Below are 21,271 nucleotides of genomic sequence, written 5' to 3'. Positions count from 1 at the left end.
GTTCAAATTTAAAAAGGACAAGGACCTAGAATAGTGACAGCAGATATCTATGGAATATATGATGACTGTAATATGCCACCATTCTTTTCTATCCAAGAGGTACAACAGTAAGAACTGGTACAACGTCTCCCTTTCATTTCTCTCAAAGGCATGACGATAAGAATTAGTTTCTGAACTCTGTCAGTCTGAATTCTTGACATAAGATATTGTATACAAGATATGGTAAGATTGTAAGTAAGCCAATTTTCTGCAAATGCAAGGAAAAAGTATTTGGAATCACTACTATCAAGTTTTAGTTTTTTATCCTATATTTCATTGTAGGTTGCACCTTATTCAACAAGTGAAATGCAGACAGATATAGATTTGAAATACAGGTAAATGAAGGTCTGAAATATAGGTAAATATAGATCACTCACCCTATTGGCTCCCTCTTTGTGTAGGTAAGGTTCCTGCTTGGACGGGCATTGTTGATTGGGATTGTGGTGCCCTAAATGTTACATAAAAGATTCTTTTAATGATGGCATTCTATAATTTATTAATTTCATTGTCTGTAATCAACTTAAAAACAGAACTGAGAAAGTATTGTTGCTGTAATACAAAATTATCAATTGGAAACTTGATGTACTGAAAAACTCACATTTCTAGGAAATAAAAACTTGCATGATGAGAATGTATTTTTCTGATTGCTGGATGCATTTGATAAAAGTACTGAGTATATATGTGTTATTAGGATTTTTAACGAAGCTTTAATAACTTTTCAGTCACACTGCTACAATGTCTGCAATGTGGCAGTTTATAGTGATGTCTAGCACTGGGGCATCAAACATAGACATATATCATGATGTCCCACTCAGTCACATTATCCTGACACCTGGCCGACCAGTCCTAACACTAACCTATTAATGCTGAGCGCCTAGCGAGGCAGCTGTTAGTACCATTTTTGTAAGTCTTTGGTATGACTCGGCCAGGGATCAAACCCACACCCTCCTGCATTTGAGGCTGACACTCTAACCACTAGGCCACTGGAGCAGTAAAGAATTACTGAGAATAGATCACATGGGGCGCGAGAATCAAAAGTATGTGGAAGGCACTTTTTCATAGAAGAATCCACTTTCATTAATTTTAACTAGCCTAATACACAAAACACTTCCAACCATATAGTATATCACCAACAACCTACACTTAATTACATAAGTGCCTTCCTCCTCCCCACACCCCAATTCTGGTTCAGCCTTCACTAGCCAATATATTATTCTGAAAAGATAGATCCTGAAGCGCAACCTAGGAAATTTACTCGTATTAATGAAGAATTTTGAAAGTACATGAAAATAAACTTGAACCATCTTAAATAGATCATACCACAATTTATTAAAATCTCAAAAGTGAACTCTCCATTGTTCTGGTGGTAACACACAAATTAATCTTTAAGCTAGACGAATGTGGAGAACCTGGATGAAAACAATGACCTTGGTTCATGGCTAAGTTTTGTAAATGCTGGAATCATGAAGTCAGAACAGTGAAGAACCAGGAAGTAAAATGTGGAGAACAAGAAAGTTAAATATGTCGAGTTTCAGGACGTTAACGCTGTGGAAAACCAGAAAGTTAAACATGTAGAGAATCGGGAGGTGAAACATGTAGACAACAATTAAACTATACATGTGGAAAACCAGAACCATAAACATTAAACATGTGTAGATTAGACAAATCAAGATTTAGAAACTCTGACATGTGGGGAACCTGGAAGTTAAACATCTGGTGAACCAGGAAGCTGACAGTGGAGAATGATCATGTTACAACTGTAAGCCAGGTCCCTTACAGTACTTTAAAAGTTGTTCCTTACTGAAGTCTGTCAAGTATTAAAACAAAATTCAATAATTCATTACTACAGCAACATTTTGTCCCTACCTGTATCTTGTCACACCAGCCTGCAAAATACCGGAATGTTGCAATGGACATGCCAACATGTGTCTTGAGGGCAAGGGTATACACTGCCCCAGAATCAACACTCTCAAGAGTTGCAAGTTCTTCCTGGTGCTGTTCCATTAAATCTGCAAGTCTGAAACAAAGAGGAGTAGTCACTCTCGAGAGTTATGCTAGCTGATAAGAAAAAACAAAACCTGAATTAAGAATTCTTGACAAATGGAACCACTGACATATTTGGAAGTCCATGAATGAATATATATATATATATGTATATATATATATATATATATATATATATATATATATATATATATATATATATATATATATATATATATATATATATATATATATATATATATATATATATGATATATTAAGTGTCCCTTGACCATTTCTTCCTTTTCTAACTGCCAAGTGTTGAAACCATCTGATATTCTTAAGCTAGAAGATTTTCAATTTAAATATAGTGTAAGCCATATGGGATCAAAGACTTGCAAAATTTTAATTCAAGACAAACCAGACACCATAAAAAGACTTTTGGTGAAAACCCCATCTTGATATGACGACCATCCATTCAGGAGTACTACGTTGATTATGGCAGCCATTTTGGAGGCTGCATTTTTATTGAGAAACAACTTGATATTACAATTAGTCTTCTGGTGAGAACTAAATATCAATGATGACTTTCCATTTAGGAGGAGTACTGATAGCAAGATTTACTAAATATCAATGATGACTTTCCATTTAGGAGGAGTACTGATAGCAAGATTTACTAAATATCAATGATGACTTTCCATTTAGGAGGAGTACTGATAGCAAGATTTACTAAATATCAATGATGACTTTCCATTTAGGAGGAGTACTGATAGCAAGATTTACTAAATATCAATAATGACTTTCCATTTAGGAGGAGTACTGATAGCAAGATTTACTAAATATCAATGATGACTTTCCATTTAGGAGGAGTACTGATAGCAAGATTTACTAAATATCAATGATGACTTTCCATTTAGGAGGAGTACTGATAGCAAGATTTACTAAATATCAATGATGACTTTCCATTTAGGAGGAGTACTGATAGCAAGATTTACTAAATATCAATGATGACTTTCCATTTAGGAGGACTACTGATAGCAAGATTTTCAAGATGGCCTTCATTGCAACCATACTGGCTGGCACTATTTTCGTTTAGTACCAACTAGACAGCAAAAAAAGTCATTTTGTGAAACCCAACGCTGATATGACTTTCTACCCTAGAGGAGTAGCAACAAGATTTTCATGACGGCTTTTATGGTGGCCATTTTGGACATCAGATTAGCAGTTTTATTTTCAAACCCAATTAAACACCATAAGAATACTTCCAGTGAAACCACATAATGATATATGATTTTTAGGATGACTGTCAGAGCAGCCATTTAGAATGTCAGATTGGCAACATTTTTAGGATGACTGTCAGATCAGCCATTTAGAATGTCAGACTGGCAACATTTTTAGGATGACTGTCATATCAGCCATTTAGAATGTCAGATTGGCAACATTTTTAGGATGACTGTCAGATCAGCCATTTAGAATGTCAGGCTGGCAACATTTTTAGGATGACTGTCAGATCAGCCATTTAGAATGTCAGATTGGCAACATTTTTAGGATGACTGTCAGATCAGCCATTTAGAATGTCAGACTGGCAACATTTTCATACTGAACCTACTAGAAATCATACGAAGTCTTTTACTGAAAATCCCATGTTGGTGCAACCATCCGTTCAACTGGAGTAGCAATAACAATAGTTTCAAGATGGCAACTGTGATGGCTATACTGGATGTTACTGCAGCATCATTTTCATTTAGGACCAGCCAGGCATCACAAGAAGTCTTCTGGTGAAAACCCCATGCTCGTAAGACTTTCTTTGCATGAGAAGTGATTACAAGATACTGAATGTCAGATAAACACCATTTTCAATTAGGACCAGCTAGAGATCATACAAAGTCTTACAGTGAAACACCCAGGTCCCCGAGTGGCCAAATAGTCTAAAGCGCTCAATGTCACAGATCACTGCCATCTCCCCTCTGTCTGCATGGGTTTGAGTCTCCTGTTCGGCCAATGTGGGTATGTGAAAAAGCTTGCCAGTAGCTTCTCATGGGTTGATGGTTTTTTCCGGGGTTTTCCCAGGTTCTTCTTCCACCATTTATACTGGCTGCCATGTATAGATTATCCTGTGCTGAAAAATGGCATTAAACCCTACAATGACAATGATAGTGAAACACCCATGTTCATATGACCATCAATTCAGGAGGAGTAGCAATAACATGATTTTCAAGATGGCCACAAATGCAGCATAAAGGATGTCAGAGTGGAACAATTTTCATTTTGGACCAACTAGGCAACAAAGAAAGTCTTCTTTTAAAAACCCCATGTCAAGTGTTTTTGCTCATCAGAGGCGATAACAAGATAATTAACATGCAACCATGAAATAATGAGATTTTCAAGATGGTTGTTGTGATGTCTATACTGGATGTCAGATCAGCACCAATTTCATTTTGGACCAACTAGACATTATACAGTCTTTAAGTTAAACCTCCATCTTTATTTAACCATTGATTCAGTAGGAGTAGCGATAACAAGATTGTTCGGATTGATTCCTCGGCAGCTATATTGAATATCTGAGCAGCACCATTTTTATTCAGGACCAACTAGCCCTTAGAATGAATGCTGGTGTAAATCCTCCAATATGTTTAGAAGTAGTAGTGATAACTAAATTGTCCTAATGGACAGATGGATGATGGACAATGGTCATCAGGTCATCCCAAGAGCTCTTCTGGTCTACTTTCACATTTTTCTACAGTTATTTAGTTTTTGATAATGAAAAATGGAGAAAAAAACCCAAGAAGAAGTGTTATAGATTTATTTGAGCCTTTCTTACCTGTACATGATAGCTCCTCTATCTCTGGCATTCATTTTTCCCCATTCCCCTTCCTCAAACGCTACCTGGAGATCAAAATGAAATAAATTATAATTAAATTGATTAAGTTTTAAGAAATACACAATACATTCTTCTCTGGCCCCTTTTTGTCTACTTTGGTTTCTCTGCCCAGACATGATGTCATTGCAGCCAATATATGTTAATAAGCTAGTTAGATACGTTGTCATGTTGAACCAATCAGATGACTGAGTTGGAGCATGTGATCAAACATTGTATCAGTTAGGGTGACATTCATACAGCAACTAGAATGACTGTTGAGATGCATTCCTTTCAGTGTAGATGCTGCATTTAATTTTCAACATTACTTGCAGAAAGAAATCAATATGAAATAAATTATAATTTAACTGAAATATCTTGATTTATGTCCTATCGTTGAATAATAAATACATCTCACAACTTTTGGTATATCACAACATCAGCTAGTCACATTATTTGGCATTCAATCAAAACTACTCAATAACAAATTTGGCATTAAATCCAAGCCACTAATTAACATTATTTAACAATCAATCAATACTACTCATTAACATAACATATGGCATTAAACCAAAGTTTGAAATTTATCATTTGGCATTAAATCAAATCTCTACTTTGGACACAACCCTATTTAAAGCAATTAGAACTGAAATAGTTTGTTCTTTTTAATATTAAAAAATCATAATTTTTAGAGAAATAATTAAGATAATGAACTTGTTTGCGCTAGGTTGGTGCTGGAATTTTCCAAGTAAACGTAGTTGCCAACTTTTGCCCCCTTACTAAATGAGATTTTGTCTCTTCTCCACTTTTTTAATTTGCATGCATTTTTTATGTTTAAAAGTCTCAAAAGTTGAAAACAAGTTTTAAATTTTTGTTCAAAACTGCTAAAATGGCCTGAAAATTTAAAGCAGGTCATCTACATAAAAATATAAAAAAGGTTAAAAATAGTTCACTTGTCTGCCGTTAATAATTTCAGCCAACAAAGAGTTTGTCAAAAATATCCAAAATCCACCAAATTTGAAATAAAAACATCTTTAAAAATCAGGTCACCAACATTAAATATAAGTGTTCATAACCAAGTTTTTCATCCACCTCAAGAAAGTTTTGTTTATAGGTAGTAAAACCTGAGAATGTATCATCTTATACTGGATAAGTGCGAAGTTTACAAAACTTATGTACTGTAATGCACATATATGCGTGCACTCACTCTCTCATATTTACATGCCATGATATAATTGAAAGTGTGAAAAACAAACTCACCATGTTCCCATGCTATGCTACATGATGTTGAACAATTTAAACACTAAAACTAAGTTTAACTAAAAAATCTTAACATTCTTTAAAATAACTGTGTGAAGTTTAATGGTACTGATGTAAGAAAACTATAGCTATGTCAGATAAAGAATGCTAAACTGGAGGCTGAATGTAGCTTCTAACAACCAACCAAAACATGTTTATATTTAACAACAAACCAAAACATTTTTATATTTAGCACACGTACCTTTGCTGCCTCCACAGCTCTATTGACATCCTCAACTGTTGCCTTAGCAACACTACATATCACCTGGAAAAAAAATATGAAGGGTAACATTGCTTGAGATATGCTGCATTGTGTATTTGGTACAGTCAACTCAAGTACAAATGCAAAAAGAAATGTTTTAATGTGTTCAACTTAAGCTTAACAATTGGAAGCATTTAGTCCTAAGATGACAGTGTATTGCCCCTGCTGTTAGCAGTCTATATTTTAGAATGGCATATTTGACTGATATAAATTAAGCTACTGGTTCAAGTTCAAGACGTTATGAAACTTTCTAAAATTATGTTTTTTGAGGACTATGAAAACATCAAACAAAACCAAATAATTAAATAAACTCCTCCTGAAGCAGACTTAACACATTCAAGAAGGCATCATTTAAGACATCTGACACAATCAATAAGGCATCATTTAAGACATCTGACACATTTAAGAAGGCATCATTTAAGACATCTGACACATTCAAGAAGGCATCATTTAAGACATCTGACACATTCAAGAAGGCATCATTTAAGACATCTGACACATTCAAAAAGGCATCATTTATGACATCTGACACATTCAAGAAGGCATCATTTATGACATCTGACACATTCAAGAAGACATCATTTAAGACATCTGACACATTCAAGACGGCATGATAAACACCCAAAAGTATACTTAGTCACTAAGGCATTTGACACATTCAAGGCAGCATGATTAAGAGCACTTAACACAAACAAGAAGGCATCATTTAAGACATCTGACACATTCAAGAAGGCATCATTTAAGACATCTGACACATTCAAGAAGGCATGATAAACACCCAAAAGTATACTTAGTCACTAAGGCATTTGACACATTCAAGAAGGCATGATTAAAAGCATTTGACACATTCAAGAAGGCATGATTAAAGACATTTGACACATTCAAGAAGGCATGATTAAAGGCATTTGACTCATTCAAGAAAGCATGCTTAAAGGCATTTGACTCATTCAAGAAAGCATGCTTAAAGGCATTTGACTCATTCAAGAAAGCATGATTAAAGGCATTTGACACATTCAAGAAGGCATAACAAACAGCCAAAAGTAGACTTAGTCACCAAGGCATTTGACACATTTAAGAAGGCATTATTATAGACATTTGACACATTCAAGAAGGCATGATTAAAGGCATTTAACACAATAAAGAAGGCATGATTAAGGGCATTTAACACAATAAAGAAGGCATGATTAAAAGCATTCAACACAATCAAGAAGGCATGATTAAGGGCATTTGACACATTCAAGAAGACATTATTGGCTTTTGACACATTCAAGAAGGCATGATTAAGGGCATTTAACACAATCAAGAAGGCATAATTAAGGACATCTAACACAATCAAGAAGGCATGATTTAAGACATCTGACACATTCAAGAAGGCATCATTTAAGACATCTGACACATTCAAGAAGGCAAAATAAATACCCAAAAGTAGACTTAAGTCACCAAGGCATTTGACACATTCAAGAAGGCATTATTATAGGCATTTGACACTTTAAAGAAGGCATCATTTAAGACATCTGACACATTCAAGAAGGCATGATAAACACCCAGAAGTATACTTAGTCAATAAGGCATTTGATACATTCAAGAAGGCATGATTTAAGGCATTTAACATTTTCAAGAAGGCAACATTTAAGACATCTGACACATTCAAGAAGGCATGATTTAAAGCATTTAACATTTTCAAGAAGGCATGATTAATGGCATTTGACACACTTCAAGAGACAGTTATATAATGGCAGCTCTATTCAGACATATATGGCATCATTTAAGACATCTGACGCATTCAAGAAGGCATCATTTAAGACATCTGACACATTCAAGAAGGCATGATAAACACCCAAAAGTATACTTAGTCACTAAGGCATATGACACATTCAAGAAGCCATGATTAAGGGCATTTAACACAATCAAGAAGGCATCATTTAAGACATCTGACACATTCTAGAAGGCAAAATAAATACCCAAAAGTAGACTTAGTCACCAAGGCATTTGACACATTCAAGAAGGCATTATTATAGGCATCTGACACATTCAACATGGCATGATTAAAGACATTTGACACATTCAAGAATGCACGATTTAAGGCATTTGAAAATTCTTGGTGTGATTCCAAGCATTCAACACATCGAAGAAGGCATGATTTGAGGCATTTAACATTTTCAAGAAAGCATGATTAATGGCATTTGACACATTTCAAGAGACAGTTATATAATGGCAGTTCCATTTAGACATATATGGTACCCAGGTAAGGCAGCTTTAACAAATATATGCCAGGGTACTGTGAGTTTATATGAAAATTATTAGAAGTTCTAAATTACATTAATGGGAGACTACTCCACATTGAAAGTGCCTACCCCAATTATTTTATACTGGAACAGCCCTACAAAAAAAGATAGCAAATATACAAGGGCACAGAGAAATGAAGATCAACTTCAATATTGGATGACAATTCACTATACTTTTTTGATACATGCAATATTATCATAAAATTAGGAATTGAGAAACAGACAAGAGAACAAACAATAAATAGACCAGTATCCACTCAATGAAGAAAAATATTAAAAAAAACAAAAACTTACAGATTCATTGGTAGGATTAATGGTTTTGAAGGTAACCTTATCAGAAGAGTCCACAAATTCGTTGTTGATAAACAGCTGGTTTGGGAAAGAAATGTCCATGTTGTTTACATGTATCGTCACCTGTACACAGAAAGGACATCAATAATTATTAACAAAGATTCTACAGGTAACTATAATTATTATCAAAGATGATACAGGTAACTACAATTATTAACTAGGATTTTTAACAAGGATTTCATGTACATATTTTTTTTAAATTCCACAAATAACAAGGATAACATAAATAATAATTAACATGCATTCTACACATACACATATTTAACAAGGATTATATGGATAACATATGATATTTAACAAGGATTCCATATTTAACTGATTTTTAAAAGGATTTCACATATACCTATGATTTTTAACTAGGATTCCACAAAGAAGGATAATCTTCCAAATAATGGAGAAAACTAAGGCATCAGACTTGGATTATCTTGTTTCTGTTTTAAGACCTCCAATTACTAATTAGTGGTGGGAATTTACTTTCACTGAAGACTAGCACAAGAAAAAGATAGTAATGCAATAATAGCATATGATGTATTACTAGTATTAAATTTTAAAGTTGATGATATTGGGTTAGGCTCAGTTGCCTTGAGACTGAGTTGTACCCATCATTGCCATGAAACTGAGTTGTACCCATCATTGCCATGAGACTGAGTTGTACCCATCATTGCCATGAAACTGAGTTGTACCCATCATTGCCATGAGACTGAGTTGTACCCATCATTGCCATGAAAAAGGTCAAGTTTCATGTATGTTTCATCAAGCTGACACTTTCTTCTTTTCAGTAACAGAAATAAGAAATTCAAGGGTGTCATATACTATAAAAATTACATGGGTATTCACTTTTATGGATAAAACATTGACTAAATATTCTGAAATGTCTAGAAATGATAATGAGTCTTAAACAATGAATACATACTAGTAGAATAAACGCTAGAACATTCCTGCACCCACGTATTACATATGGGAATGGTTCTGATCTCTAGAATCTTTATAACTTATAAAAAAAATTGTGCTTTTATTGACTTAATTTTATGCAGCCTTGTGATGTATATAATAAAAAAAATAAAAACAAACTCGTTCTAGAACACTTCAAGTGTTTTTCAAAATATATCTATTTAGCAAGAAGTGTATCTTACCGGCTTAAATTTGAATTCCTCCTTATCTACTATCCCTCGTCCTCTTTTGACAACACAATTGACAAAATCCTCAAACAATGTGTTCATGTAGACGTCTTCATTCTCCAGCTTGATCCCATTACATTTCTGTTTCACTTCCTCGACTAACCTGTCATGACAAGTGTTCCTTTGCATATTTTTATATAAAACTACACATTTTGTTCAAAGTTGGCCGAATGAATGGGTTCAACATATTACAGGGCTTCACTAATGCTATCACACCTTGATGAAATCATTCATCTCACTGAACATGTTCTCTGCCCTGACTCAGAATAAAACAAAATGTATTTATTACATAATGTTCATTTAAGTCTTAAATGTTTTTTGCTATTGAGTTTGAAAAAAAAAATAAGGTGGGTTCTGAAAAGGGTTGAATCTGCACTTTTAAAAATAAATTAACACACATATGTCAGTGAAAACATCTCAATAGTTCCCATCTAGGTGTGTGACATAGAAATACTGCCCATAATAGAAATACAGATTGAACACCAAAATCAACCATTCAAAAAATAGACTGAACACCAAATCAACCTTGCAAGAAATAAAGATTGAATGCTAAAATCTACCACGCAAGAAATAGAATGAACACCAAAATCAACCATTCAAGAAATACAGCTTGAACACCAAATTAACTATGCAAGAAATACAGATTGAACACCAAAATCAATAATGCAAGAAAAACAGATCGAACACCAAATCAACTAAGCAAGAAATACAGATTGAACACCAAAACAACCATGCAAGAAATACAGATTGAGTACCAAATCAACTATGCAAGATATACAGATAGAACACCAAACCAATCATGCGAGAAATACAGATGGAACACCAAAACAACCATGCAAGAAATACAGATTTAACATCAATACAACCGTGTAAAAAATACAGACTGAACACCAAATCAACCATGCAAGAAATACAGATTTAACACCAAATCAACAATGCAAGAAATACTGATTGAACACCAAAAAATCAACCATGCAATAAATAGACTGAACACCAAATCAGCCATGCAAGAATTATGGACTGAACATAAAATCAAATGCCCTATCCAATATAAAGAAGTCCCATAAATTTTTTTTTATGACAGTTTAAGATTAGTTATTGATCTGATGGAATAGAGTTTCAATCAAAAACAAACTCTGGTCATATGCCATTGAAAAAAGACATTTCAAGTTTAAAGTATTTCAAATTAAAATTTGGAATTGATAATATAAGCAAATTTCAGCAATTTAGCAATAAAAACATTTTGCAAAGATGAAGAATATTTTAATAAAATTGTATAGATGTTATTTTACAGCTATAAATACTTCTGACTGACCTAAATTCCATAAACAATAATGTTGTACCTTTACTGTTCTAGAATGACATTTCATGCATAACTAACATCCATAAAACTTGCTATATATTACTGCTTTCAGACTGACCTTACGTGCATAGCTAACATCCATAGAACTGGCTAAATAAATATTACTGCTTTCAGACTGACCTTACGTGCATAGCTAACATCCATAGAACTGGCTAAATAAATATTGCTGCTTTCAGACTGACCTTACGTGTATAGCTAACATCCATAGAACTGGCTAAATAAATATTACTGCTTTCAGACTGACCTTATGTGCATAGCTAACATCCATAGAACTGGCTAAATAAATATTACTGCTTTCAGACTGACCTTATGTGCATAGCTAACATCCATAGAACTGGCTAAATAAATATTACTGCTTTCAGACTGACCTTCCGTGCATAGCTAACATCCATAGAACTGGCTAAATAAATATTACTGCTTTCAGACTGACCTTACGTGCATAGCTAACATCCACAGAACTGGCTAAATAAATATTACTACTTTAAGACTTACCTTACATACGTCCCTAACAACAACTACACAACTGGCTAAATATAACACTTTCAGATTGACTTTATATACACACCTAACAACATCCATAGAACCAGCACCTGACTTGAAAAAATCTGTCGAATTTTCAATGTTTATGTTGAGAATGCCATTCCAAACCACCTGGAAAAGAAACAAAATGTAATCACGAGTTTATCCTTTCATAACTAAAGTTTAAAAAAACCCATCTTGACATTTCTGTCCTATGGACACGTAACATTGAAGAAGTATTTGTTAAACTCAATAAAAACTTTTACCAGGAACCTTTTGTTTTAAAACAAGAGTCCTTCAAAGATACTAATGCTCTACTGTCTGAATAGAATTTCCAGAATGCTGAAACCATCTTTGATATTCCTGAGCAATAAGATTTTCAATATGCTCAATATGGCAGAATATGTGAAATCAGACTGGCACAAGTTTTTAAAGACCAACCAAACATTGCAAGTCTTCAAGTGACAACCCCATGCTGATATGACTTTCTGTTCACAAGAAGCAGCAATAAAAAACAAGATTTTCAAGATGGCTGCTGTGATGGTTACATTGCAGACCTGCCAACCCTAACAAGACCTCCCCAGTAAGGCGGTCGATCGTTCAACTCAAAAGTCTGTAAAGTTTACTTGAACCTTACTTAGCTCCAGTACTGATTTACAAACTGCAGTTCCAAGCCCTACGGAATCTCTCCATCTTTCCCACAAAGTGACAAACTACTGTCCTCTAAATGTAACTGTTCCCTTGTATTTTTTCCCAGAATCTAAATATTCCATTTCATTCGCCTGTACTATTAAAACTTTTTAAGAGGTCTATTGTCCCTTGATTCCTGACCTGCCACTTGTTGGATGCCATAATTTAAAAAAAAAAAAAATAAGCAAAAGCTTAATCATGCAGACATTTTTATCAAAAATATGCATTTTAAAGCATCTGAGGTACCATGGTAAAGTTATCCTGGTTCCCCGACTAATTCCACTGAATATATGAAACTGATCCAAATCAAACATGCTTTAATCTGATTTTACTGCAAACATTCGTATTTCCGTTTCCATAATTTGTCCTTTTGTTCACTAAGTCCGTACTTTAAGTGTCATTTCCGTGAGACTTATGGCAAAACCATAAGGGTTGGCAGGTCTGATATTATATGTTAGACTGACAGTTTTCATTTAGGACCAACTAGACTTTGAAGCAGACCCGCCAACTTGGATGAGATGGTCCAAGTAAGGCAGTTGATTTTTTTCTCTAATTTTGACCAATTTTCAGTAAGGTGCAACAAAATATCATCAACTGCTATTGTAACGCTGGAAAACATACTTAAAATTTCGGTATTTGAAACTGAAATGTACATGTTGACGTTATTTATCATCAGTACGGTTGCACAAACTTGTTCCCAATCATATGCAGCTCAATGGCTTATTGCTATCTCTCAACTTGACGTAATTCTTCTAATTTTGTTTTAATTCATATGATGACACCAATCACATCTCTTGCCAAAGAGACATACACAAATTGGCATGTGATGTCCAATGAATGTAATTGTGTCCCTTCCTGCTTATTCACAAGAATCTGAATATTCCTTTTATTCTTTTGTGTTGATTATTAACACTTTTAAGAGACCTATTTTCCTTTTCATCTTCAACATGCATAACTCGCTGGAGGCCACTTTTAAAAATCTTTTATAATCAACAGTTAGATAATGCAGACGCTTTGCATGACAAAATATGTGCGGTTTAAAGTGTCCAAGGTACTGCTGTAAAGTTAGTCTGGTTCCCTGACTAATTTTAATATGAAACCCGGATCCAAATCAAACAAGGATGAACAAATTATCTGGACAAAAATCATTTTTGCTTTTATTCCACAAGTTCGTATTTTAAGGGTCATTTTTGCAAAACTTAAGGCAAAATCGTAAGGGTTGGCAGGTCTGTCAAAGTAGTCTTTTAGTTAAAATGCCATGCTCATATGATCATCCATTTCGGTGGAGTAGCAATAACAAGAATTTTCAGATGGCCGCTGTGGTGGCTGTATTGAGCATGTTGACTCTCTCAGCAGCACCATCTTCATTTAGCACCAACTGAACATTACAAGTGTTCTAGTGAAAACTACATAATGAGTGACTTTCCCCTTCAGAAAAAGTAGCAATCAATTCAAGATGGCTGGCACTGCATCCAAGTATTTTTGAGAAGACATACTGCTAAGTGAACAGGCTAAAAAACTGACTCAGTAATGCAAATAAAGTGTGGCATTCATGACATTTGACTGGCAAACTATCCACCAAATACTGCCACATTAAGCAGAATTATACACAACCATATGGCACACAACCTTCAGTCCTTGGTCATCTTTTCTTAATTATACACAACCATATGGCACACTACCTTCAGTCCTTGGTCATCTTTTCTTAATTACACACAACCATATGGCACACTACCTTCACTCCTTGGTCATCTTTTCCAAATACTGCCACATTAAGCTGAATCAAATACAACCATAAGCATACAACCTTCAGGTCCTTAATAATCTTTTCCTAATCACACACAACCATATTGCATTCAACCTACAGGACTATATAATCTTTTTTTAATTAAACACAACCACATGGCATACAACCTACAGGACTATATAATCTTTTATTAATCAAACACAACCATATGGCATACAACCTACAGGACTATATAATCTTTTTTTAATTAAACACAACCACATGGCATACAACCTACAGGTCCTTAATAATCTTTTCCTAATCAAACACAACCATATTGCATTCAACCTACAGGACTATATAATCTTTTATTAATCAAACACAACCATATGGCATACAACCTACAGGACTATATAATCTTTTATTAATCAAACACAACCATATGGCATACAACCTACAGGACTATATAATCTTTTTTTAATTAAACACAACCACATGGCATACAACTTTCAGGTCCTTAATAATCTTTTCCTAATCAAACACAACCATACTGCATTCAACCTACAGGACTATATAATCTTTTATTAATCAAACACAACCATATGGCATACAACCTACAGGTCCTTAATAATCTTTTCCTAATCAAACACAACCATATGGCATACAACTTTCAGGTCCTTAATAATCTTTTCCTAATCACACACAACCATATGGCATACAACCTACAGGACTATATAATCTTTTCCTAATCAGACACAACCATATTGCATACAACCTACAAGAGTATATAATCTTTTTTTAATCAGACACAACCATATTGCATTCAACCTACAGGACTATATAATCTTTTCCTAATCAAACACAACCATATGGCATACAACATACAGGTCCTTAATAATCTTTTCCTAATCAAACACAACCATATTGCATTCAACCTACAGGACTATATAATCTTTTATTAATCAAACACAACCATATGGCATACAACTTTCAGGTCCTTAATAATCTTTTCCTAATCACACACAACCATATGGCATACAACCTACAGGAGTATATAATCTTTTTCTAATCAAACACAACCATATGGCATACAACCTTCAATTCCTTGATCATCTTTTCCTCTTCTGGGGTGAGTTCCAGCTTATCTTCCTGTGTGTCCTCTTTACCAAACTTGCTGGCACTAATCATCTTTCCACTCTCCATCTGAACCTGGCTTACATTTACCTGCACAGGGATATGGAAAAAAAAGTATATTTACACCTGGCTTACATTTACCTGCATAGGGATATGGAAAAAAAAGTCTATTTACTCCTGGCTTACATTTACCTGCATAGGGATAAGGAAATAAAGTATATTTACACCTGGCTGACATTTACCTGCATAGGGATATGGAAATAAAGTATATTTACACCTGGCTTACATTTACCTGCATAGGGATATGGAAATAAAGTATATTTACACCTGGCTTACATTTACCTGCATAGGGATATGGAAAAAAAAGTCTATTTACACCTGGCTTACATTTACCTGCATAGGGATAAGGAAATAAAGTATATTTAAACCTGGCTTACATTTACCTGCAACGGGATATGGAAATAAAGTATATTTACACCTGGCTTACATTTACCTGCAACGGGATATGGAAATAAAGTATATTTACACCTGGCTGACATTTACCTGCATAGGGATATAGAAATAAAGTCTATTTACACCTGGCTTACATTTACCTGCATAGGGATATGGAAATAAAGTATATTTACACCTGGCTTACATTTACCTGCATAGGGATATGGAAATAAAGTCTATTTACACTTGTTAAAGAGGGTGAAACTCTCTTCTCACTATAAGAAATTTAGCCAATAAGCACACCTTCTGATATGAATTAATCAGCTGAAGAATTTCAAACAATTTCTTATGTGAGAAAGCTTGCCAGTAGCTTCTTGTGGGTCGGTGGTTCTTTCTGGGGTTTTCCCGGGTTCTTCCTTCACCATTAATACTGGCCGCCATGTATAGCCTATTGTGTGCTGAAAAATGGCATTAAACCCCACAACAACAACAACAATCAAACAATTTCATGCACAGTAGTCCATGTTACTGGTTCTATATGAGGACCTTTTTCACTGATTTCATGCAATATTCCATGTTACTGGTTATATACAGGGACCTTCCTCAACTATTCTGTGCACATCATTTCATGTTACTGGTAATATGTGGGGACCTTTTTCACTGATTACATGTACAGTATTCCATGTTCCTCAATTATTTCATACAATATTCCATGTCAATGGTTATATGTGGGGATCTTTTTCATTCATTTAGGGGGCCTCGAGTGGCCGAGTGGTCTAAAGCGCTCTCCGTTATGGATCACTGCCATCTCACCTCTGTCTGCATGGGTTCAAGTCTCGGATTTGGCCAATGTGGGTATGTGAGAAAGCTTGTCAGTAGCTTCTCGTGGGTTGGTGGTTCTTTCTGGGGTTTTCCCAGGTTCTTCCTGCACCATTAATACTGGCCACCATGTATAGCCTATCTTGTGCTGAAAAATGTCGTTAAACCCAACAACAACAATTTTCATTGATTTCATGCACAGTATTCCATGGTACTGGTTATATGTGGGGACCTTCATCAACTATTTCATGCACAGTATTCCATGGTACTGATTATTTGTGGGGACCTTCCTCAACTATTTCATGCACAATATTCCATGTTACTGGTTATTTGTGGGGACCTTCCTCAACTATTTCATGCACAGTTTTCCATGTAACTGGTAATGTCTGGGGATATTTTCTATTTGCAGCTACCTACTATATACAAATATTTTTTTAAATAAACAGTTATCCCCTAGATACAACTGTTCTTTTTAGACAAGTATTCCCTATATACAGGCATTCTTTATAGACAGTTATCCATTATATACAGGTGTTCTTTATAGATAGCTATCCTTTATATGCAAGTGTTCTCTATCCCCTATATAAAAGTGTTTTCATAGATAGCTGCCCCTACAAAGTGTTACTTATAAACAGGTATCCCCAATATACAACTTTTCAAATACAGTTATCCATAACAAGAATTTTGTACAGACAGACATTTATTCACTACATACATGTTCTTTATGAACAGTTTAATTCTATAAATGACTTTACAATCTTCCACTTCAAACTCAAATGTATTCTGCCATTGTGATCTAGGTAATTCATTCATCATTATTACTCACCATCTTTCCATCATTTCCAAACAAGACCATCCCATTTCTATGTACAATGACTGGCTTGCTGCATCCCTCCACCTGAAACTCAGGTCCACGTGGCACCATTCGATTCCACAGGCGAGAACCAAAGAATGTTATTTTCTGTAATTTATATAAATAATGGATGGCTTAAAACTATCACATCAAATATTGTGAATTTATTTACTTTCAAGGGTATCAATCTGTGTGGGTTTTGGAAAAATGACATTTAAATGAACTGCAAAATTTCCAAAGTGTCAGACACCACATAAAACAGTGCACTGCAGCAACAGTTAAAACCAATAATCATATTATTTCAGAATCCTTTCCAATTTATCCCAACAAGAAACCGAAGTGGGTCTGAGAGCACTCACCTTGCTGATATCTGCCTAATGCAAGAGCAGTTGGTTAAGAAATATTTATCAGTAGGATGTGGTATGTAGAAGTTTCTTAAAATGCTCTTGCATACAAATGTTACAAAAACAGCTGTTTCAAAATTTCTCACATTTTTATATTTTCATCCATATTTGAATAATTTGTAATATATTGTATCTATGCCAGGACATTTTATGTCAAGGTTGGTCAAATTCTGTTAACAGTTTTTTCTATATTAAGTAATGGTGACCATATTTAATAGTGGATTGGTATAATTTCTATAAATGTGAAAGGTCTTCAAAAATATGGTGCTACTGCTGTTTGGACTTTAGTAATGGTAGCCATATCTGATGACAGATCAAAATAATCTGCACAAACACTGGAGCCATCTACACCAATACGGTTTCAGTCAAATCTGGTCAAACTCCTTTGAGCAGCTTCTAAGCTCATTTAAAGGATTTTCTATTTTTAGCAATGGCAACCATATCTGATAGCTGAACAGCGCATCTTTTGTACACACTTAAAAGACATTTATTAAATCTGGTCAAATATTGCAAAGCAATTTTGTTTTGGAAGAAGTCATTTAAAGGTTTTTCTGTTTTTAGTAAGTGGGGCTATATTTGATTGTTGATCTACTTTTAAATACATTCTATGATAGAATGCCTTCTGTCAATCTGGTCAAATTCTGTTGAACGATTTTTGATAAGTCATTTGAAAAAATGTCATACTCCACATAGGAATTTATCCGATTCGCAACAAGGTTGTGGATATTGATCATTGTCAGAACTGATTAACCTACTTTAACATTTTCATGCAGAAATCTTTACTTAAGAATTCCATGTTTGTTTTTTATGATTAAACAACATCACAGTTCCAACTAACCATGATTTTTACACATTTTTTGGGTTATTGGCATTTTTAGTATTAGGGTCCATAATAAAACAAAACACATTTTAAAATAAGCCGAAAAAGCACTGCTAAGTTTTTTTAAATCTCAGTAAATAGCAAATCAAAAATAACACAAACTTATATACACAATACACACAACTATGTACAACTGCATATTTAAAATAGACTACACTTATCAGTATCAATTAAAACTTGTTCAGACCTGCCCATTGATAACAGACCACGCTCCCGGAACTTTGTCACAACCTCGGATAAAGTTGTGAATGCTCTCAGCTGGCTTATTCCAGTCAATCTAAAAGGAAAAAAGGGAAATAACTCCAAATAATATCTAGTTTTATTAAATTTTCAACTTCAGACGTGTCAATACAATTTATATGTCACCACTAATATGAAGCAATAGAGCTGCAAAATTTTAAATCAGAAACAGGGGCAGAAAATAATGACAATCAAACTTGACACAGGTTTTCCTAATCTGGTAATCCTCACTAAGTGTCAAGGATGCGGTAATCTTTACGAAGTGACCTTGAATTGGTAATCTTTATGAAGTGTCATTGATTTGGTAATCTTTATGAAGTGTCATTGATTTGGTAATCTTTATGAAGTGACCTTGAATTGGGAATCTTTATGAAGTGTCACTGATTTGGTAATCTTTATGAAGTGACCTTGAATTGGTAATCTTTATGAAGTGTCATTGATTTGGTAATTTGAAATGTCAAGGATGTGGTAATCCTCATGAAGTGTCCTTGAAGTGGTAATTACAATAAGTGTCATTGATTGATTAAACAAAGTTATCTGACACCAGACTTCACTTATTAATATATGTGTTCACATGAATCAGCAAATCAAAACAAATTGTCATTGGGCAGATTTTCCCTTTACAGCCAATAAAATGTACTGTTATTGTTCTCAGTTGGGTGAAATAGTAATGGATTGGGTGACTTGGATGAAGCACAACCAAATTATTAGTATGCATCATGTGTATTTTCTGAGACATTCTATTATATAAATTCTCCATTGATAACTCCTGCACAACAGGGTCCAAAAACAATGACCACTCTATAAGCAAGGGCACAAGTTACTGAGGGAGCTAGAAAATATTAAGGGGATGCCAACCATGCTAGTTGTTGTTGTGGGGTTTAATGCCATTTCTGAGCACATGGTAGGCAATACATGGCAGCCGGTATAACCGGCAGACAAACAACCCAGGAAAACCTCGGGAAGAACCACCAACCTATGGGAAGCTCCAGGCAAGCTTTCTCTCATACCCACAATGGCCTAGCCCAAGACTTGAACCCATGCAGACAGAGGTGAGACAACGATGATCTGTAACAGTCAGCCGGGTCATACCAACCTCTCAAACATGATTTTGAGATAAACCAGGGGGATGGGGGGACTGCGCTGTTTAATAGCAGAATACTATTTTATACTCACACTGTGAATAATTGTAAATAAAGTGCTATCTCTAATGAAGTTGTTTGCATTTTTGTATAAATTACATTTTTTACAAGATACCCAACTATTACTCCAAGAGGTTTCAGCAATCTTCATGTGTATGTAAAAAACTGTATATTATATCAGTGCTTTTTGTTAGTGTTTACTCACAACAATAAACAAGATTCCCATGTTAAAAAACATTGTGTATTATATCAGTGTTTTTTGTTGCTGTTTATTCACAACAATAAACAAGATTCCCATGTTAAAAAACACTGTGTATTATATCACAGCTTTTTGTTAAAGTTTATTCACAACTATAACAAGATGCTATGTTTAAAAACTAGGGACATTTATTTTGTAAAACAACCATCAACATTGAAACTCAATTTTATTTTTAATATTGAAGCCACTGATTTCATTGCAAGTAATGTAACCTTCTCATCCATGAGGAAATATCTCTCTTAGTGTTGATTCAGGATTTAAATTCATAATAAACTCTGGATATCACTTCTTTATAATGAATGGAATCTGTAAAATAAAGCATTCACTCACATGCTATCTTCAATCATACTTATACTTACATACAAGTCAATCGAATTTATATTTAGATACAAATCAACATTTTCTAATGATAATTTTATTTGTATGGAGTAAGGGAGTCGTCTTATACCCAAGACAAACAAAAAATTTGATAAATTTAGGAGTAATCTAGGAAATTCTAAATGTCTGCAGTACATATAGTTAAATGATTCAAGTATTAACATTTAAAACACAAAGC

At 34.3% G+C, this 21,271-nt stretch overlaps 1 protein-coding gene across 4 annotated transcripts in view; it reads right to left on the bottom strand.

Annotated features, from left to right (window-relative positions):
* The window catches only part of LOC149804007 (cytosolic 10-formyltetrahydrofolate dehydrogenase-like), an 88,135-nt gene that overhangs the window by 27,424 nt on the left and 39,440 nt on the right, over positions 1 to 21,271 (bottom strand). For all 4 annotated transcript variants that reach the window (XM_089953870.1, XM_089953868.1, XM_089953869.1 and 1 more), the window contains exons 6-15: positions 19,262 to 19,351; positions 17,764 to 17,898; positions 15,648 to 15,776; positions 12,183 to 12,268; positions 10,210 to 10,357; positions 9,020 to 9,139; positions 6,381 to 6,443; positions 4,844 to 4,908; positions 1,906 to 2,056; positions 417 to 487 (exon numbers count right to left, since the gene is read on the bottom strand). In XM_089953870.1, coding sequence (XP_089809996.1) covers positions 417 to 487; positions 1,906 to 2,056; positions 4,844 to 4,908; positions 6,381 to 6,443; positions 9,020 to 9,139; positions 10,210 to 10,357; positions 12,183 to 12,268; positions 15,648 to 15,776; positions 17,764 to 17,898; positions 19,262 to 19,351 — 1,058 coding nt within the window. The remainder of the gene's footprint in view (positions 1 to 416; positions 488 to 1,905; positions 2,057 to 4,843; positions 4,909 to 6,380; positions 6,444 to 9,019; positions 9,140 to 10,209; positions 10,358 to 12,182; positions 12,269 to 15,647; positions 15,777 to 17,763; positions 17,899 to 19,261; positions 19,352 to 21,271) is intronic.

This window comes from Sinohyriopsis cumingii, chromosome 3 (assembly GCF_028554795.1).
Source record: "Sinohyriopsis cumingii isolate HCF-2022 chromosome 3, ASM2855479v2, whole genome shotgun sequence".
In the NCBI taxonomy this organism is placed as follows: Eukaryota; Metazoa; Mollusca; class Bivalvia; order Unionida; family Unionidae; genus Sinohyriopsis; species Sinohyriopsis cumingii.
Note: the sequence above shows the minus strand (reverse complement) of the source record. Positions and strands in the feature narration are given on the sequence as shown.